This window comes from Ipomoea triloba, chromosome 1 (assembly GCF_003576645.1).
Source record: "Ipomoea triloba cultivar NCNSP0323 chromosome 1, ASM357664v1".
NCBI classification, from domain to species: domain Eukaryota; kingdom Viridiplantae; phylum Streptophyta; class Magnoliopsida; order Solanales; family Convolvulaceae; genus Ipomoea; species Ipomoea triloba.
In genome coordinates, this window is record NC_044916.1 from 31,175,893 (window position 1) to 31,197,546 (window position 21,654).

At 34.3% G+C, this 21,654-nt stretch overlaps 3 protein-coding genes across 3 annotated transcripts in view; 1 reads left to right on the forward strand and 2 right to left on the reverse strand.

Moving 5' to 3' along the window:
- The window catches only part of LOC116033655 (beta-glucosidase 6-like), a 5,393-nt gene extending 1,302 nt beyond the window's left edge, over positions 1 to 4,091 (reverse strand). The window contains exons 1-11 of the mRNA XM_031276416.1: positions 3,810 to 4,091; positions 3,469 to 3,594; positions 3,263 to 3,338; positions 3,095 to 3,166; positions 2,840 to 2,927; positions 2,479 to 2,722; positions 2,043 to 2,158; positions 1,402 to 1,613; positions 999 to 1,030; positions 783 to 885; positions 581 to 671 (exon numbers count right to left, since the gene is read on the reverse strand). Of these exons, the coding sequence (XP_031132276.1) occupies positions 581 to 671; positions 783 to 885; positions 999 to 1,030; positions 1,402 to 1,613; positions 2,043 to 2,158; positions 2,479 to 2,722; positions 2,840 to 2,927; positions 3,095 to 3,166; positions 3,263 to 3,338; positions 3,469 to 3,594; positions 3,810 to 3,971 (1,322 nt within the window). The 5' untranslated portion in view covers positions 3,972 to 4,091. The remainder of the gene's footprint in view (positions 1 to 580; positions 672 to 782; positions 886 to 998; positions 1,031 to 1,401; positions 1,614 to 2,042; positions 2,159 to 2,478; positions 2,723 to 2,839; positions 2,928 to 3,094; positions 3,167 to 3,262; positions 3,339 to 3,468; positions 3,595 to 3,809) is intronic.
- Positions 4,092 to 10,201: 6,110 nt separating this feature from the next.
- Positions 10,202 to 21,615, forward strand: LOC116012377 (probable methyltransferase PMT5). The gene is made up of 19 exons (XM_031251904.1): positions 10,202 to 10,419; positions 10,671 to 11,634; positions 11,831 to 11,966; positions 12,182 to 12,422; positions 13,299 to 13,518; positions 13,842 to 13,993; positions 14,078 to 14,381; positions 15,082 to 15,214; positions 15,355 to 15,499; positions 16,106 to 16,168; positions 17,810 to 17,937; positions 18,572 to 18,726; positions 19,749 to 19,864; positions 19,941 to 20,247; positions 20,343 to 20,430; positions 20,584 to 20,693; positions 20,765 to 20,913; positions 21,172 to 21,236; positions 21,334 to 21,615. Exons 2-19 carry the CDS (start codon positions 11,126 to 11,128, stop codon positions 21,340 to 21,342), a joined length of 3,030 nt encoding a protein of 1,009 aa, XP_031107764.1. The 5' UTR covers positions 10,202 to 10,419; positions 10,671 to 11,125; the 3' UTR covers positions 21,343 to 21,615.
- LOC116033645 (putative pentatricopeptide repeat-containing protein At1g26500) lies at positions 16,364 to 18,218 on the reverse strand. Its single transcript, XM_031276405.1, has one exon. The coding sequence runs from the start codon at positions 18,082 to 18,084 to the stop codon at positions 16,525 to 16,527; it is 1,560 nt and encodes a 519-aa protein (XP_031132265.1). The 5' UTR covers positions 18,085 to 18,218; the 3' UTR covers positions 16,364 to 16,524.
- Positions 21,616 to 21,654: the final 39 nt, after the last annotated feature.

Below are 21,654 nucleotides of genomic sequence, written 5' to 3' on the forward strand. Positions count from 1 at the left end.
ATATATATATATATATATATATATATATATATATATATATATATATATATATATATATATATATATATATATATATATATATATATATATATATATATGACTGTAATTATTGATTTTACTTAATTAATAATTTTATTTTTTTTTATTAAAATTACGAAACACTAACTACTCTTGATTCCTTCCACTTTAAAGTGGTTGGAAATTTTAGTTTACTTTTCAGAACCACCATTGATGGTCAGAAATTATTGACTATCTTTTATTTTATTTTTAACTTGGTTGATTTTTGTACACTTTAAATGGACAAAAGTCAAGGAATTTCTAATAGTGTATACTATAGCTTACAATTTAAAGTAGGATGTATGATCTATATATATTCTATAGGTTAACATTAAGAAATTTTATGGTACATAATACAATATCTTGTACTTAAAATAGTTAATTGTATCTTCTCCTCTATTATTATCCCTAGCCATGCCAAATGTATAGTATATGTAATATAATGTATGGTTAGATATCATTTTAAAACAAACAAAAACATATTGGTGGGTATAGTATTATTAGATAAGGTGAAAGCATATACTTGATTGCAGCCAACAAGTTTGTTAGATAGTCATTAAGATATCTGATTCTCTTTGCATCTCTTGGACCATCTTCTTTGGCATCATCCATTCCTGTCAATAGTTACACTACCTTAGTTTTTGTTTTTGTTTTATTTTTTCAAAGAATCATTATCCACTTCAATGAGCATTGATGTTGAAGAAAAAATAATTGATGTCAATTACCATTTTCGGTAATTATGACAAGGGGACTTTCATACTTCTGCTTGATATAATTCATCAAGTTTTTCATCCCTCCCGGTACTATGTACAACCATATTGAATTAGCCTACATAATCATTGTATCAGATAAACAAGGTAGGTACTCATAGTAATCTATGTAAGAATCATTAGTATTCCTTGGATGTGTTGTTTGTAATCTATGTAAGGTCTGTTACATACCTTGTCTCCTATTGGCGTGGTACCATTTATTGCTGCAAACAAAGATTATATTATTTCATAAGGCTTTGACTATAATACCTACAATCTTGCAAAATAGAGTCAATCCATTTATGATTAATTATTTCTAGTTTTAGAAGATTATTGATTGTTTTTATTTTCTTACTAAAAGCATGCGGATGCTATTCAATATTTTCATCATGGTGAGACTAATTCAGATTTTGTTCAAGTTACACTTATAAAGTATGACTCGATAGTCGATACTCCGATCTTGCATTATATTAACAACGTAACCTAGTTACTACATGCACTAAAGTACTGGGTTAAAAAGATTGAATTTATTTTTTTTAAAGATATATAGTTTGTGTTTTTTTGCATTTTTGTAAGAAGGGAGATAAGGACATACGTTGAGAAACAGTGCCAGAATCTGGGCTATCAACGAAGGCAGAATTAGAAGTGCCATTGCTTGTATACCAAGTTGTATAGTGATTTATGCCGATGAAATCGTAGGAACCTCTGAGAAGATTATACTCCACCCTGGAAAATCTTGGCAATCGCTCTCCAACTCTACTTCTCATTGACCCCGGATAATTCCCTCTTGTCACAGGTTCAAGAAACCTAGATTAAATTGAATCATTCAACGAATAAAAAGAATACTATCTAAGATTCTGAATTTTCAAACACCATCTAACTTGTACATGTCAAAAAATTAATCATAAGTTTTAATACTGTGTCAATAGTATTAGGTACAATCATATATGGTACTTTTGTTTTTGTTATACTAGCACTCAATATTGATGCAAAATAGTGCTCATACAATTAAATATATGTGAACATGTGATTGTACCCGATACTATCCGTATTATAGAAAAAAAAGTTTAAAATTCAACTAGGTTAAAAAGGTATCATATACTATTATAAATAGAAAAAGGTGGTGATATATTTTCAAAATTAATTGTTATTTTATTTTAAAAAATGCAATTACTATTTATTTGGCAGTAGACATGATATTTATCGGCACTATAAATTCTTTTAAAAATTACGCACCATCCCAAGTTGAAGTCTAGTGCTCGTTGTCTTGCTTCAAGGTCAGCTGTAGAGTTAGACAAAGGTTCATACCAAAAAGTATCTAAAGATATTCCAATGGTACCTCCTTGCTTAGCCTATAATAATAACAATAATATAGACGTCACAAAATATGGACAAATTAATATATATTCTATGTAGGCATGTAGCATTGCCTCTTAATTTTTAATTATAAAGAAATTATTATCAATATTATATTATGCCTTTTTTTTAGTACTACTGACTCTGTTACAATATAGCATCTATTCATAGCTACTTTCTCAACCTACTACTGAAGCACAAAGAGTCAACAGTTACCTCCACTGAGACTAGTGTAAATCGGGTGTCACTAGGCCACAGGGTGTTTTAATTGGCATATTATAATATGCCTTAATTGAATTGTATTTAATTAATTTACCTTGTACTTGTTTTTGTAAATGTTGACCGCAGCGGCATGAGCTAGGAGCAGGTTGTGGGCGACGATGTAGGGTTCAGTGGAAGAGTTTCCGGCGGGGCAGCCGCCGGTGCATCTCCCCGGAGCCAGGAATCCGGAAGCGTAGCCTTGGACGGCGATGGTGTGGGGCTCGTTGATAGTTATCCATTGCTTTACTCTGTCGCCAAATTCTTGGAAACACGTCTCCGCATAGGTGGCAAAATCGTTTCTGTAAATCAATGGGTGCTGTCAAATGAGCCCCGGTCTAATAATTCTAGTACCACAACCAAAGTACGTACAAAATAATAAAAATTAAATTTAGCATATTTAATTTGGTATATTTCACATGATCTGTCGATCCAGCCATCCATTGTATTTGTTCTCAAGAGCTTGAGGAAGGTCCCAATGGTAGAGGGTCACATATGGTTCAATTCCTAAATAATTAATAACGCTTATGTCAATCAAAGTCTGAATAAAAAGTATTATTTTTTTCTAAGAAAAAACTTGCACCAATGTTTTTAATTGGAGCTAATTAATTAGGTTATTTTGAAAAAATTTATAACTTTTGACATACAATGATTGAATATTCAAATACCATTACCATAGGATAATAACATGTTGATGACTTTATTGTAATGATCAATTCCAACCTGGTTGATGTCCCCAGTTCCATCTGAGATTACAAAAGCAAATAATAATAATAATATCTAGCCTGATTTTTAAAAATTTTATTTTTCATATGTTTGTAAAAGCTGAGGATCATTTATACTTGGTAATATTCTTGACCAAGCAATGGAGAATCTGTAGGCATCCATCCCCATAGCCTTCATCAATTCTATATCTTCCTGTTATACAATGTGACAACCAATGAAAAATAAAATAAAAGACAGAATAATAATAATAAACCTTTAAACATTTTTTTTAAAAAATAATGCTGATTAATTGTAGAAATTATTTGGAGAAAACTTAGCTTACTGGATAACGGTGATAATGATCCACAGCTACATCAGCCGTGCTATTATCAATCACTTTACCAGAATTATGTGCATAAGTGTCCCAAATTGTTTGGCCTCTTCCATCTTCCTGCACAGCTCCTTCACACTAAAGAAACAGATTGGGTGTTACTTTGAAAATTATATTAAAGATTTGTAATTTTTTCTTTACGAATTTTTACATAAAAATTAAAAGTCGTGTCTTTATATATGAATGCTTAGCTTTTTGGTGGATGGTGTTCAGTAGTCTCTAATTAAAAGTTCAAATACTATAGATATAAAGTATAAGATTGATAAACACCATACAGTAGAATATAATGAAACCTGATATGCAGAAGTGGCAGTCCCAAACACAAAACCATTTGGAAAGCTTCCTCTACTAATGTTCTGAGCTACACTTAACCTGCAGCTGCTGGTAACCACAACAAACACGGCGGCGGCGGTTAAGGTTGCAACTGCCGCTCCGCCGCCCTTCCTCACCCACATATCTTAGCTTATATTTTAGTACCAAGTTATAGATCAGAGACCAATTGATCAGATCAGACTTCAGAGGAGGTGATGCTACGGTGGTTATGTTTAAATTAAGCATGCATATATCACTTGATTCAACTTAGGATGTATGTTTAGTGTGATATATATATAACACAGAAAACCCAGAATTTAATAAACAGATTATTAATGCAATTGCAAAATAGATGACTGACTGTTGTATATATTGTATGAAATAAAATATTTATTTTATTTTATGAAATGGTTTAATGTAATTCATAATGATCCTACGAAGTATACGGGAGATTGGTCAGCGTGGATTCAAATTCAGTTGTTATATTGTGGACCAGATCTGATACTGCAGTTGTGTTGAACTAATACTGCATTGAAAGGAAAGGAAATGCAGTTGCGCAGAACAGAGGACTTTCATCTATCTGGAACTACACTTGTGTAAACTGATACTGCAATTGTGTTGAAAGGGAACTGCAGTTGCGCGGAACGGATACCGTTTCATCTGTCTATTTTCATTAATCAAAACGACGTCTTTTCGATGCTGCAGTCCACAATCCATGGATTGTGGACCGCGGTCCACGATATAATTTGCGATTCAAATTAATCCGGGAACAAATCTAAAAAAATGATAAATGTATGACAGCAGATTAGGTAATTCACATCTTATGTCTCAGTTTTTTAATAATAGAATTTTATTTCACCCATTTAATATTATTTCAACCTTAAATATTATGTACAATGTGTTTTACATATAGGTAAGTTGTTTGTTGGACAGGTAGGCTACATTGTATTGTCCGATAAAAGATCCAAAACAATCAATATTTCGGTATTTCCTCCAAGAGGAATGAAACTCTTTCGTAGGTTTCTATGTATGTAAATCTCGAAAGGGATATTTGCATTGTTGTTGACGATGGCATTATAATGGCTCGAAAGTGATTGATTGTGAGTTGATTCATTTTTAAAAAATATTAATTACTATTTATCCGTATAATTTTTTTTTTTTTATACTTTGGAGTTTGAGACGAGTCGGGTCAATATTTTATTGTTTGACTCAACCCAACTCGACTCATATTTTAGCTAAGTTAGCCCAACACTTTTTAAATAATAACAAAACACATAGCGGGTCAACTTGCCAATTTAACATCGTACCACTCATCTAGAGAGAACTAAGCGTGATAAAGAGATTGAAAAAATATATTCAAAGTAAAAATTTAAGAAGATATTTTTTACCAAATTAAGTCATATTTCTTTGATCAGAAGAACTATTTTCCATTGAATTCATCTTTTCCTATGATAACCAAACGCTGGACAATTCAAATTTCTTTTTTCTTTTTCTTTTTTTTTTTTTGAAAACGGACAATTCAAATTTCTAAATAAACCATATATAACGAAAGTTATTGTATAATATTGAATTTTTTTTTTACTTTTTAAAGTATGATAATTTTCAAAATAAAGGGTATGAATTGATTCCCTCTAATTTCCTAGTTATTCTCATTCCTTACACGAGTAGTATAATTTGACTTTCTACACATGTCAAACTATATATGTGTATATATTTTCATAGAATATCGTATAATCTAGTGTATTTATATATGAATTACCGAAAAAATTATGTGGAAACACTTCTATTATTATAATATAGGTTCAAATGAGAGTAACTCCTTACGGTAAAAAGTAAAGATTGATCACAGCCGTCCATCAGGGACGCCCATTAAAGGTTTTAGTAACCAAAAAAACACTAAGTCATCAATTTTAATTTATAATTATTACAAACTTTCAAGTTTATAATATTTACAAAACTAACTCTGATCTGTCATATTTTAGCAACTAGTTGATTTAGGGTCACATGTGAGTTGTTAATTGATTTCTTTTAGTCGGTCGATTATAGACAACTTAGACTGATTTATCTCAATGTGATTCTTTACCTGTGGGTCACATGGCATCCTTCATTCAGAGTGTATTTTTACATGACGGTTGCAAGCTTTCTTGTAAATCAAAAATATTGTTAGGAAGGAATTTTGTTTCCATTTAAAAAAAATTGCTTCCTTTTCCCCGCAAGGGACATTGGCGATTACATGTCCAACTACATACGTACTATAAATTTCCCCAGGCCACATTGTGTTTCCTTTTAATTTGTTTGACTTTAGGCATTGGTTCTTTGAAGAGGAATGGAATCTCTGGAACTGGAAGCATGCATGTGATATATGCATGAAAATTAAATATGATCGAAATATAGATCAGAGCAGAGCAGAAATTGATGAATGGATCGGGCGGAATTAAAGTAACTTACAGTTGGCCAGTAAGTCACTAGCAGCAACCTCATCAGCGCTTATGATGATGAGAAAAATAGCCAAGGAAATGAAAACGAAAATAATTGGTTTAGAACCCATAGCAGCATGCAGCTCAAATACTTATATATATACTCCCTATATTATTTTTTTTTTTATAAAGGGCCGGGTGAGAAAAACTGATGCATTCTTTTCCCCTACTTATGATAGTACAAGGATGAAGGATCAGAGAAAGCATGCATTAATGGATCCGGCCTTGACTTTCACTTTTGAATTGGACCAAATTTCACTTTTATTCATAGATCAATGTGTGTCAATGGGAAAGTAGTCTGTTTATGGTGTGTATGTAATAACAATGTTTTTGCTTGAAATTTCGGTGTTTGTTTCTTTATGCTTCACCTATATATGTATCTTTATTGTCCATGAAATATACTTGTGATTTTTTAATTGTACTTTTTTTTTACTACATTTATGTATTGATACCAGTTTTGCTCCATTATGCTATAAATATAATGAATTATGGATATGATTATTTATGCTATCACTGGATGTATGACCAATGTATATGGTTTTTTTTTTTAAAGATGTAGAACATTTGAATTGTTCTATTACCAAGAAGAGAAATGGGGGATTTTGAGTGGTAAAAACAATCATTTTTAATGACATTTAAACATGATAAAAAAATGGTCATGCTACAATAATACTAGAACCAATGGGGATATTATGAAAAAAAGGACTAAAAGTGTAATAACATATATAAATCTAGGACCAAAAAAAAAATAGTTAGCACTTAGAATTGAATAGACTAAAATGTCTATGTATTTAACACAATTTAAACGATTTTGTTGATGAATGACCAAAAATAGTCGTGTCACAATAATACTAAGATTAAAGAGAATATTTTGAAAATCAAAAATTAAATTAGATTGCCACTTATAAATTTAGTAAAAAAAATGAAATTAACTTTTTAAAATAATAAAATCGTGACAAGTTACAAACTTACACTACCATGGTGCGCCCATCATTGTCTAAGTGCAAATTGTACAACCTGTGAGTAGTTACCTCATAATTTGGACATTTGGATTGTATGGTCATTGGGTATTTGAAATAAATGTTTTTTTCCGCATTCAGTGGCGGTGGAGCTGCTGCGCGTGCAGTGCGCCATTATCGCCAGGAGAAAAGAAGTGCATTTATTTAGAGAAAAATTAAAAAAAATTAGAGAAATGAAAAATTAAAAATTTACAAAAAAAGTTGTTTAGGGAAAGAATTTGGAGAATATATTGAACTAAGTCTCCAAATTTGAAAAACTGAAGACATACACGAATGAAAAGTAGATCCACACTTCGGTTCCTTGTAACAACATTTCTAACCTTTTTTTTTCTTTAGAGAAATGAAAAATTGAAAAATAAAAAATAAAGATGTGAAGTAAATGACTTTGGCTTCCATATATATTTTTCAATATGATGATGAGCAAGATTTATAAATATTGTTGACTTTAGAGATACCATAAGCAATAAAGAGGTTAATCATTTTGCGGACTATTTATATATGAATGCTAGACCCTTATCTTTCCATTTAATAGGCTACTAAATTATGTGATTTACCTGTCCACTACTAAATTCGTTTTTGAGCAAGGTTAATCATTTTGTGGTATTGGTGTCCACTACGTCAAGTTTTTGTGTGAGTTTCAATGCTATGCAAATGTAATGGGTTTGAGTGCAAGTCCAGGTCATTTATAACTTGCTTATTACTTCAATATATCTCAAATTCAGTTCCTTTACTAAACTTTTAAACAGGCAAATTCAAATAATTCGGCTCAAATATTAAAAGTTAAATTCTAAATAAACGAAAGTACAAACTTTTTTTTAAAAAAAAAAATAAAACTCAATTTAGTTTGAATTAATGATTTTAAATCACATTTAAATTAAATGGATTAAAGGTAAAATATATCACTGTACTATGGACATAATATATATTTAGGGCGATTCGTGTCACTGATACAAATTAAAATCGTACAAGTATACCCAAATGACAAGTTTCTTCATGTGACATATTATGTGGACAACAAAATTGATATGATTTAAAAAAAAAATCAAAAGGTCCCATCAAAGACCAATGGCCTCACTCAAAGATCACCCATCGTCTTTGATTAGAGATTGTTGGGGGATGAAACAACATTCGACTCTAAATAATGATTTTAAAAAATGATGGTCGGAGAGGAAGTCCGAATCTAAGAGGTGGAGAGCTTCCTAGAGACTTCGTTTGAGACGAAACTTCACTAATGTTTCTAGAAAATATTATATTAAAGGCAAGCCAAAATAATATTATTGTATAAAAATGTTAGGATGGAAGAGAGGGATGTCATGTCTAAATACATGATGAAGTCTTCTATCATGTTACTGCGTTAGTATAAAAGTCTAGCTAGTAAGTCAAGTAACCCAATTCGATTCCATGTGGACATGCAACACCTTCTCCGATCCTTTATTATTATTTTTATAAATGGTTGTATTATTGCTAAGTCATTTGTTAGATAGAAGCATAACGTGTCACATTCATAAATCTTATTTTATGATCTTTTTATTAGATAAAAACACATATGAAGTATATATATTCTTGCCGGAAGCACGGAGGAAATTACCTACTCGGCTCCATTTGGCATCATTGCAATTTTCTGATTTTGTTTAGACCAAGTCTTAACTACATTGCTCTTCATATAAGGCACAATCATTACTCAAATCAATCATCAACTAAACCTTACCTTACATTTGTTTCTGTTTGTTCACTTTCTAGCTCATTATACTATTGCATGCATTTAAGTAAATAAAACGTTTACAACACTTGCAATCAATTTTTGATATTTACATCATATTATATAATATTAACGAATATTCATATTAAAAAAGAAAAGAAAATAAGAGAATAAAGTACAGTCAATTTTATTTAGAGATTGAAATTGCAGGCTAAAACATATTTATAGAAAAATCAATAATTGTATATATTAATTAGATAACTGTACCGTTTACACAAATTGGTGATCCTCCAATTGACTTGCATGTGTTTGGGTCCACTTCGAATGACTATTGATATGATTTTATAGTGACATATGTAGTTTACATGGTATGACCATGTAACAAGAGATTAAGAAAAAAGACATAAAAATCAAGAAGAAAAATATTTACATGGTATGACAGTTTGCTTACGTCTACGAGAGTAAAAGAGCTATTTTATTAATTATGATGATAATATACATTATTTAATGCTACAAACATCATATTTATAAATAATGATAACCCTACATTTATAAAATTATTCATGTACTATATTGCATGGCGCTGTTCTTACACCCTTCTAGTAATATATGAGACGCATTTCTCTTGGAAAAAAAGTTATTTTAATTTTAAAGGAATTTTTCTTATTAATGTTATTAGGGAATTCAACATTTTTTATTCATAAATTATTTCACTTTTGAAAAGTTGGTTCATGCTAATTAGTTTAAACAAATCTAGTTTTTTAATTGTTCATTATTTTGAGCTTTTAATCCCTAATATTATATAATTCTCAAATTTTATTAACAAATTTCTTTTATGAGATTAATTTTAATCATTTAGAATTAATATCTATGATTAAAAAGTTTCGTTCTCTACATGTGAACGTCATTTTTAACCGTGAATATTTATAAAAATAACTCATATATCAATTGAATTTGATAATTATATAATATTCGAGATTAAATATACAACATTATAAACAATTAAGGAACTAAATTTATTTAAATTAGCTTATAAGCACTAAATTTTTAAAAATAAAATAATTTAAGGAACAAAAATCTCAATTTTCGATGTTATTAATATCGGCAAAAGGGAGAATAATGCAAGCACAATTATTATTCCACTATAACAGTGAGTGTTGTGTATATACGCCAGATCTATCATAAAATATTATAAACTAAGATTCAATAATATAATAATTTCTCCATTTTAGATAACTAGGACTCGGAGTAGGATTCTGCATCCAACCAAAAAGCTGTTTGCTTCTTTCTCTTTCGTCGGACGTTAATGGTGAATCCGTGCTCTGCATAGTCGGTTCAGTGTATGCATACACAGGAAAAAGCTATACATACAGAGGCATTGTTCTGGAGCTAGCTGGTACGCTCAAAAACCCTAATGTCCTGTAATTAATAGTCGTTTGCTTTGTAATGATGATCGTTATGATTATTGATTAATGATTATTGATGTCATTTCTATTTTTAACTTTACGCTTGGGGAATTGTGTGGAGCCGATCTGAGTTTGAGATCTTCATCGTTGTAATGCTGTCTAACTTTGTCTCAAAGTTAGTTAGGATTTGCTTATATCCACTTGGTTATTTATTTGAAAAAAATTGGCGATGTGTTTGCAGGTTGATCCGAGATTACTTGTTGGATTTGTTAGGAGTAAGACTTATTTTGGAAAAGAGTGAGTTTGGCATTACTCGCGGAGTTTTTGAGAAGTCCTGAAGTATTTGAATTGGAAGGTGTGGTAGTTGGTGCGTTAGTTTTCTGAGGAGTGATTTTCTTTTCTGAATTCTGTTGTTGTGGTTAGAGTGGGTGGTTGAAAGGATCAATTAAGCTGGTTTATAGTTCAACTATTTAATTCATAGGGTGTAGCTGCTGAATTTATTGCAATTGATGAAAGCTTGGCTATTAGATTCTACCAATGCCAGTTGAAGTTGTTTGGGACTTGAATGATATTTACAAGGGATTGTGTCTTACAATAGGTTGTAGCTTATGTGGACCTTGGAGGTTCAAGTCAAAACAATAGCTAGTACTTGTGGAGTGCATCAGCTCAAATTTAAGGGGTCTGCAAAATCTGGTCATGAGAAGCCCTTTGTTCAACAAGCTATCCATAATATTCGGCCCTAGACCACCACTCAATTGGTTGCTCTTGCTTCTTGTCAGCATATTTGGGCTAATATCATTGTTGGGATCATCTTCCTCGAGTGCTTTTGACTCTGTTACTTCTTCAAAACCTAACATTTATACAAATTATAGAAGGTTGAAGGAGCAAGCAGCAGGAGATTACCTGGAACTAAGGAGCATTTCCCATGGATCTAACCGGATAAAGAATGTTGGTATTTGTAGCAAGGATAGAGAGAACTATGTACCTTGCTACAATGTGTCTGCAAATTTGCTTTCTGGATTTAAGGATGGGGAGGAGTTTGATCGGTATTGTGAAGTATCACAAGATCTGCAGGATTGTTTAGTGCGTCCGCCTAAGGACTATAAGATTCCTTTGACTTGGCCTGCAGGAAGGGATGTCATCTGGAGCGGAAATGTGAAGTTAACCAAAGGCCATTTCCTTTCATCTGGAGGCATGACAAAAAGGTAATTATATTCAATTATTCACCTTTTATGATTAAATTAGAGATGCTAAAAATATTGAATTCAATATATAATCTGCAAAGATCATAAAAGCAGTGGATTGAGTTTTTTACTATCTATGATTTATTATTATGCAGAATAGTAAAGTTTCTTTGTGAGTGACAACTGTTTTCTTCTAATTAGTGATCAAATGTACCAGGCTAATGTTACTAGAAGAGAATCAAATTGCTTTCCGTTCAGATGATGGAGCAGTTGTTGATGACGTCAAAGACTACTCTCACCTAATTGCAGAGTTGATTGGGTTAGGAAGTGACACTGAACTTCTTCAAGCTGGTGTAAGTCTTGGTTATTTTATACTCATTTAACACTTATTCTATCTCCCACTTGCTGTTTTGAGGACCAGCATTTCTTGTTTAGTTGCTATACTGTTCTCCACTTTTGTTAAAGCTCAAAATCATATACTAGTGTAGTTCAGTTTCTTGATACTGAAACCATGATTTCAAACCAGTTTTTACTGAGGCTAAGATAATTTATCTTCTGGTAATAACAGGTGCACAATGTACTAGATATTGGCTGTGGATTTGGTAGCTTTGGGGCTCACTTACTCTCTCTAAAGTTGATGCCTCTTTGTGTGGCAGCATATGAATCTTCAAGTAGCCAAGTCCAGTTAGCACTTGAGAGAGGACTTCCAGCAGTGATTGGCAACTTCATTGCTAATCAGCTTCCATTCCCATCACTGTCATATGACATGGTTCATTGTGCTCAGTGTGGGATCATATGGGATAAGAAAGGTATTGCCTTCATAGCATCGAAGATGACATTTCTTATGAAACTTCTTTGTCGTTATCCTCATTTGTTAATCTATGCCTCAATGAGTTTGATTACCATAATAAATTTGTTTGCTTTCTATTTAATTCTTTTTTTTCTTTCTTTCTTTTGTAACTTGTACTGTGCTTTTTCTGCAAATGTATTTACTTCATGTAACACAATTGTACACTGCTTTTCAAGAACTGCCTATATTCTCTACAACCTACCCCAGCCATTTAAAGGCACCATCTAAAAAAAAAAAGAACATATGATATTTGTTGGTTATAGGTTCTTTCCATTTTGTCAGATATTGTGGACTTTCTCTTCATAGCTGTTAGTGTTATCAATGGCTCAATTATAACCTTGAGTTAGTTCTACATTTTACTCTATCTCATTAAAGGAGATTAACCATTGGCTGCTAAGCCTGCTATAGTATCCTTTGCTTGTACATTATAGGTCTTTGTAGCTATTAGGTTTTCTCTGTGACAAACCTGATATTATTACATTATATTCTCGTATATCATGCTCTTAATCTATTTTAAGTGCTTCTTTTATGAAGTTAGGATGCCCTGTTTTCAAAACAATGAAGTTAGGATGCCCCATGTGGCTTACCAGAAAAGAAAGAGTAATTTTATTTTGGAATGGGGACAAGTAAAATAACAATAGTAGTACTCTAAAATTCAAGTAATTAAGTAAAAGAACAGATTCTTACTAATCAGAGATAGTGGAGTAGTTGTTAAATAGTGCTGTACTAGTAACGTAAAGCATGTCTGTGAACAATGTGTATAAAATTTCTTCTATTCCAATTGTAGATGGTGAATTTTATTACCATGAAACCTAATAGTGATTTTGCAAACCAGATGGACTATTTCTTATTGAAGCTGACCGTATATTGAAGCCTGGAGGCTACTTTGTGTTAACCTCACCTACAAGCCAGCAAAATGGAAATTTTATAAGTTCAAAGAAGGGAAGACTATCAACTCCATTTGAAAAGTTCTCCAGGGAAATTTGTTGGAACCTTTTGGCCCAACAAGAAGAAACTTTCATCTGGCAGAAGACAGTCGATTCTCAGTGTACTAGGTGAGAGTGTGAGACTAATGGGATAGCTTTTGTATAGAAGCTACACTATAAAAAATGGTTTCTGATTCTTTTTGCTTCACATATGGGAAAACATTTTTGTTCACCACTTCTGATGAATTACTTTTATCTATTAGATGCTTTATATATAGATATATGGGTAACATTGGACCTGATCACATTTGTTTACACTTTCTGCCTGTATTGCCACCTCTTTCTTCCTGACACTCTAGATTCTATTCTTTGCCCTAATTTTGCCATTTTACTTATGCATCTTGTTTCTCCCCCTTCAACCCTTGTAATATACTGTTGGTTCTGTGTTGTAGGAAGCAGGGAGCTGTACCTATTTGTAATGGAGAGGATATTCAAACTTATTACCAACCACTTGCACATTGTATTTCAGGGACAGCCAACAATAGATGGATTCCCATTCATGCCAGAACTGGCCCTCTGAACTCAACTGAACTTGAAATTCATGGAAAGGATACTAGTTCTATAAGCCTGATATGTGATACTCTATATATGTCCATCTTCAAAGAACTAATAATTTCTTGTTAAGCAGGTATTCATCCTGAAGATTTCTATGAGGACTTAGAGTTCTGGAGATCTTCATTGAGAAACTATTGGTCTTTGCTGTCACCCTTAATTTTCTCTGACCATCCAAAGAGGCCTGGGGATGAGGATCCATTGCCTCCATATAATATGGTTCGGAATGTTATGGATATGAATGCATATTATGGGGGATTAAATGCTGCATTATCTGAAGCAGGAAAATCAGTGTGGGTGATGAATGTTGTGCCTCTTGGGGTGCGCAATACACTTCCTCTCATACTTGATCGAGGATTTGCAGGCATTCTGCATAACTGGTAATATGTTAGTTTAGCCTTATAAAAAAGCATACACATACCAATTTATTTATAATAGAGTTAACTGAAGAAATTCTATGTGAGAGATGATAAAAATACCTTTGCTGTGCTATACACTTGGGGACCTTTGGGGCATCTGACATCATTGGCACCAAACAATGCGAATTCATTTACATGATACACCCATGTATGCATTCTTGCTAACAGGCCCACCACCTTGGCTTGCTGCATTGTGTAATTATTTTGAGTGGTCAAGCTATCACTTGAAATAACATAAAGATCTATGCTAGACGGCAGAGAAACAATGCTTTTGGTTTGTTGTGATTCTCTCTCAAGATGTGTATATTTCTATCTATATTTAGTTTGTAGATTGACATAGAGTGAGAGCTAAGGTGCATTTTCTTTTGCAGTTAGTTTAGTTTTTAGGAGTGAATATAATGAGATCTGAAAAAGAAAGAATTTAGAAGTAGATGAGTCATAACACAGACCTCATTTTTGGGTGTGATTTCTGCTATATTTCATGGAAACAGCCTAGATGTTGAAGTATTCTACTGAATAAAAGATTTGTCACAATGCATTCATATTCTTGAATTTGGTGTCACTTTTTAATGTTTCGTCAAGTAATGTAGGTTTTAGGGATAGCCTAATCCCGTTTTTCAATAATTCTCTGGTATTTACTTCAATGTTAAAATTGTGGCAGGTGTGAATCATTTCCTACATACCCTAGAACATTTGACATGCTTCATGCCAATGGGCTCCTTTCACACCTTAGTTCACAAAGATGCAGTATGATTGATCTACTTTTCGAGATGGATCGTATTTTAAGGCCCGAGGTTTGTCTTTTCTTTCCCAGACTTGCTGTGTAATTAAACATTTTTTAATGTATATACTTTACACATTTGAGCTAGCTTCAGTGCTTAATATGTTAGCACACTAACATTTTGTGTTAAACAATTGTTCTCTTACCTTACAGGGATGGGTTATTATATCAGATAAATTGGGCCATATAGAAAAGGCTCGTATGTTTGCCACACAGATCCGCTGGGAAGCCAGGGTGATTGACCTCCAGAATGGAAGTGATCAGCGGCTACTTGTATGTCAAAAGCCATTTGTGAAAAAATAATTATCAAGAGATGAAAATCTACCAAGCTGATGGTTCTCCAGTGTTTTCTGAAGCTGGTAATATTCCACATGATTAACTGTCTTGTATCTCATGAACACCCACAATGCTTCTGCCTATCCAAAAATGTAGACCCAAAAAAACCATTCTTTACTAACACGATATTTTCAGACCAACCTCCTCCCCCTGCCTCAGACCAATATAATAAAAGAAACAACTCTATTTGTTGGAGGTCTGGCCCGAAATGAAATGTTCCACTTTTTTTAACATTCTCTTCAAAGCTGCTTCCAAAACTATGAAGGTATTACAGATGTGAACAAGGCAAAACCACAGGAGCCACAAACCCTAGTTTCATCTGTTCCCTACTGAAACAGTTGGTAGATCACAATGATTGTCATTGCAGTTATATCTGTGGTGGACTGATGGATGAGTGGACCACAACTTTATCAAGATTTTTCTGTACTTCAGTCTGTACACTTCTGCATTATCTTCGCTGGGGAGTTTGTGCATTGATGGGAGCTGGGGGGTTTTTCTTTTCCATCCATTATCTCATCGTCCCATGGCACGATAGTGGATGTGAATTGATTATAATAATGTTCTACAGGGAGAGAACTGCACAATAAGGCTTCAAAATTTGGTGCAGTGTTTCTGGAGGTTGAGGAACAAGGTGGAGACATTTCTTTCCAAAAAGTGTTGATGATAAGAACCTCTGCTGCAGAAACGACCCCAGCATAGAGTCTTGGTTAGCGGGTACAAAAATTCTGTAGTGATTCATTCATCCCATTTTTGTCTTTGTTTTTGGTTTTCATATATCTTCATTGATTTTGTAATTGGAATTTACCCAACATTTCAAGAACAAGTGTTTAGTGCGCGGAAAGCTAGAATCAATCATTAATATAGGAAAAAACAAGTTATAAATATAATGCCTGAACTCTCTAGCTCTGTTCCAGTATGTACATATAGTGAGAATATTTGAACGTCTCCATTTTGTGTTATGCTTCAACAATTCTGATTCTTCTGTTTTCAATGGCTCATTTTGATTTCTTCATTCTGTTCATCTCCTGGCTCTATTACAAATCTGTTTCTTCTCCTGTCCCTGGTTGCCATTTTCTCACCGTACCTCAGAAATATATCTGCCAAATCAAAGGAACCAACCTCTCTCAGTTTCTTGCCCATCACCTCAAACATAACCACGCCTTCTTCATTCGAATAGTAATGCAAGAACTTGTTATAATCAAACCTTGGCACCTCAACCTTTCTGAACTTCAATCTCTCTGCGTATTTCGTTGCTTCCAATGTCTTCCCTGCCTTAACCAAACCTCCCACAAAAATGGTGTCAAAGTTCACCAGCGGATCCCACCCTTTCCTTCCTCTCCTCCCCAAATGCCCCTGCAACAACATTATATATGTATGCATTATTGGCTCGCAACCTCTGGCGATCATCTCCCTGAAAACTTGTGTTGCTTCTCTTGGCCTTTTCAACCTCAGGAGCCCTTTGATCATCCCATGATACACACTTATATCTGGCTTCTCAATCCCATCCAACACCCCGTATGCCTCCCTCACCCTTCTTCTGCAAAGAAGTCCGTAGATTATTGATGCTGATGTTGAATTATCAGGGTTAATCCCTCTCTTGGACATTTCGTCGAACACTGCATAGCTCTCCCCAATCTTCCCTTTCTTGCACAGCCAATTGATCGCCAGCCGGTATGTTGACAGCCCCAAACCATCCATTCTGCTCACTCTAATGGATTGTAAAAGCTTCAACGCCTGGCCATAGTCATTGTTCTTGAATAGCCTCTCCATCATAGTCTCAATCGACTCGATATCGGCCTCGAAACCTGCATCGATCATTAAATTCCAGATCTTGCAGGCCTCAATTGTATCGCCCACGTCACAAAAACCATATATCAGGTACCTGTAAGTAACCACACTAGGGTTTATTGAATCTTTCAACTTCATAACCACATGCTTAGCTTCTTCAACTAGCTTGTCTCTGCACAGAGCCTCCACCACCTTGTTCAAAGTCTCCACGCTGTACTCATAACCAAATCCGTTCATTACGTGAAAAGTTTCAACGCATTTCTTCAGCTCTCTAGCCGAAGCTAGTGTTTTCAAGGCGATTACGTAGGTCTTCGGGGTGACCGAGCGACGTCTACCGATCTCCTGAAGGAATTCCCAGAAGAGGTCGATGTTTCTGGACTTCCCGATGACGTCGAGCATCTTGTTGAGGGTGGTGGGCGTGTGGGCGAAGCCGGGTCGGGTCACGGCGAACTCGTGGAGCTTGTAAACGGGTCTCCATGAGTAGGGGAAGTTATTGCAAACGCGGAGGAAGAACTCGTGGGTGAGGTGGAAGGGCGTTTTGTGGAGGCTGTTGTGCAGCTTCTCCACGGAGGAATGCTGTTGCTGGTAGAGAATTGTGCAGACACGGAGGAGGTGCGCTTCGTTGACCGGTGCGGTGGGGATAGGAGGCTGTGATTGGGCTATGGAGGCGGCGGCGGCGATTGATGTTCGGAAGAGGAGTTGGCGGTGGTGGAGGACGAACAGAGATTTAAAAGGTATATTTACTGTTTGTCTCAGCATTTTGGTGGGAATGGAATGGCGGATTTACTTGGAAGAAAGAAAGCATGGTCATATTGGAGGAAAGAGAGAATGGATAATTTGTTTGCTAAGTTGGGATTTTTGTTAGAGGGGAAAAAACTTTAAAAGGTGTGCATTAAGTACACAGATGCAATTGTTATTACCGAATGGGCTAGCTGAAGTAGCGAATGGTCTTTTTGTGAAGAAAAATTCTGAAAAAATCTGAATTCAATTTTCACAAGTAAGAGCAAATGTACATACTAACATATTTAAACAAAACATATCATTGGATTGATTGTATACGAACTCATTGATCTATAATTTAGAGCAAAAACTTATGTGAGACTATCTTTCAAATTTTAGTCCACGAGACAAGTCGGGTCAAGATCAAATGTAATACTTAATTATACTTGAAAATGTAATACTAATAAGGAATAAAACGTTTATTAGATATATGGGAAAACGTAATTGATAGATATATTGTAAATAGGAATTAGTGCGAATCAACCTCAAGGAAATCGGACCCGTCAAGCTGCGGGGATCTAGGACCGAGCCCACCCCGCTCGCTACCCAGTCTAAGCCTCGTGCTTGGCCACCCAGGCCGAGCCCCGTTCTCAACCAATTACTGGGTCTTTGGTCAGTGTGGTATGTGCGGCGCGGGACAAATAATACAAAGAACAAACACTTAATACAACTTATACTACTACAAAAATCACATATAACATCGGACATATAACTTCGATTATATGAAAAATCGACGTTTCTTATAATTCCTAAGAAGACTTCCTAAAATTGAACTATAAAAACTTAGTCAATTTATCTATAATTCAATAGGATAAGGAGATCCTTCGAAAGACACCGAATCAATTATTTAGTATAAAAATTCTTTGTCTTGTTAGGACATAACTTATCCTCTTGTAATAACTTTACACAACTCATTAATACAAATTTTGTCTCTATGATTAGCAAATTGTTGTCTTTTTTATTATACTACATTTGTCTTTTATCACTTACCGTTTATAATTTATTATTGGATTATTTGAGTCGGATCTCCCGAGTCAATTTGATCATTCGGTAATACTTTTATATTTTGATTTAAAAGTATTATATTTTCACTTATAAGTAACAAACACTTGTCAACATTACTAAAACGTCAAAAGTATTACATTTTCATAAGTAAAAAACATTTTATTTCTAATTAGTATTATATTTTCCAGTATAAGTATTACATTTTCATATTGACACAACTCGATCCTTCTTATAGATAAAGATTCGTGAGATGGTCTCACAAAAGTGTAACCCATCATTTGATCTTTTAAAAAAATGCTGTAGTTTAAGAAATTAGCGCAGAATAGATATACGGTTTGTATTTTCAAAAAAAGATATACGGTTTGTAGAATAATCAATTTTAAAAAGATTTATTATATTGTTGTAAAAAAACAAGATTTATTAAATTTATTAATATGAGAGAGAGAGCGCGCAATGCACGTATACAGTTATTGTTCCCTTCCTCAGGCGATCTCTGACTCTGTCCATTCCTTCATCATAGCATAGCCTATTCTCACGCCACCATATTCTTCTCTCTGTGCTTCAAAACTTAAAAGCCCTCTGCCTGCCTGCAACGTACACTCATTTCCATCTCTTAATTTCCTCTAAATAATTCGACCGATCAAGCCAGAAAACAAAAACTCTCTCGTCTGTGATCCTAACATGGCGTCAGAAAAGGAGAGGGAGACCCATGTTTACATGGCCAAGCTTTCCGAACAAGCCGAACGTTATGAAGGTATTTTATTTTTTTCATTTCTTAATTATGAATGTATGTTGGATCTGATCTATCTCATTAATTAATTGTTGGTTAGAAATGGTGGAGTACATGAAGAATGTGGCGAAACTGAATGTGGAGCTGACGGTGGAGGAGAGAAACTTGCTGTCTGTGGGGTACAAGAATGTGATTGGAGCCAGGAGAGCTTCATGGAGGATCATGTCTTCTATAGAGCAGAAAGAGGAGTCGAAGAGCAACGAACACAATGTGAAGCTCATCAAGACTTATCGTCAGAAGGTTGAGGATGAGCTCTCCAACATCTGCCATGAGATTCTTCAAATCCTTGACAACCACTTGATCCCATCTTCCAAAACTGGAGAGGCCACTGTCTTCTATTACAAGATGTCTGTATATATTTATGCTCCATCTCTTAATTTAATTCACCACTCTCTTGCTTATTATGCATGAATATATGCTTAATTATGCTTTTGCATTGCAGGAAAGGTGACTATTTCCGGTATCTAGCCGAGTTCAAGGCTGACCAAGAAAAGAAAGAGGCTTCTGATCAATCACTCAAGGGCTATGAGGCATATCTTTATATTAATGTTTACTTTTTTTTTTTTTATTGGTGAAGAGGGAAACCTGCAATCATTATAGAAGTCGAACTTGTAACCTCTTAGTTCCCTGGGGGCTTTTTCCTAATCTGTCTGTCTGGTTTGTGTTTCCTTTTCACTTTTCAGGCAGCTTCGGGTTATGCTAGCACAGAACTTGCTTCCACTCATCCAATCCGTCTTGGCCTTGCTCTCAACTTCTCTGTCTTCTACTATGAGATTCTCAACTCCCCAGAAAGGTATATTCACACCTACCTGCCTACCTTCAATCATCAACAACTACTTACTTAATTGGATGCAATGCATGCAGGGCCTGTCACTTGGCTAAGCAAGCATTTGATGAGGCAATTGCAGAGTTGGACACTTTGAATGAGGAGTCCTATAAGGACAGCACCTTAATTATGCAGCTCTTGAGAGACAACCTCACCCTCTGGACTTCTGATATGCCTGAAGATGGAGGTACTCAATAAATCCTTCCATATCTTGCCCACAAAGGGCGCGAAATCTCTCGCCCAAGCCTGACAGGATTGTGAATGAGTAAATTACAATGACTCAGTGGTTGGTTCATTAGGTGGAAGACCAGAGTGTCCAGGGCTTAATCATGCATTCTTACTCACAACCTGCTACTCAAGAACCAATTAGTTATTTATGTTGTTTGGTTAATTTTGATTGGGAATAGTAATTGAAGTAAATTATATTCTCTCCACTACTGTACAGGTGAAGAGAACTCAAAAGCTGATGAACCAAAAGGGGATCAAGCAAAAGCTGAACCAGAACCTGGAGTGAGTGTTTTATTGTCTGTCATTAACAAACTTAAATTCTTTTTCCTGTTTTGATCTTCAAGTGAAAGTTACCCGTTCCTTTTCTTTCGATTGACAGAGCCATTAATGTTGGAACCTGGGACTATGCATCAAACATTATTATAATACGCGAAAACACCTGCAGAAGAATGCTTCATACATACAAAGAGCAGCTTTTGGGATTTAGCAATGGAATGCAATTAGCCAGACTAGCTTAGCTGCCTGCAATTTATTATTTCTCCTGAATTGTGTTACTTGTATTAGGTTCTGTCTTTTGAATTTCTATATATTTACTTCAAGAACAGAAAACTTTATCATCTGATTTAATATATTGTCCTCTCAACTTCTGGAGGCTTTTCTATGCTTTTAATGAAATGCATGCTTACTATCAGGGAATATT

Excerpts from the sequence above, each read along its gene's own strand:
- LOC116012377 (XM_031251904.1), top strand. The coding sequence starts at position 11,126 with ATGAGAAGCCCTTTGTTCAACAAGCTATCCATAATATTCGGCCCTAGA. Across the intron at positions 11,635-11,830 it reads TCTGGAGGCATGACAAAAAG|GCTAATGTTACTAGAAGAGA; the intron begins GTAATTATATTC and ends CAAATGTACCAG. Across the intron at positions 15,215-15,354 it reads ATCGTATTTTAAGGCCCGAG|GGATGGGTTATTATATCAGA; the intron begins GTTTGTCTTTTC and ends CTTACCTTACAG.
- LOC116033645 (XM_031276405.1), bottom strand. The coding sequence starts at position 18,084 with ATGCTGAGACAAACAGTAAATATACCTTTTAAATCTCTGTTCGTCCTC.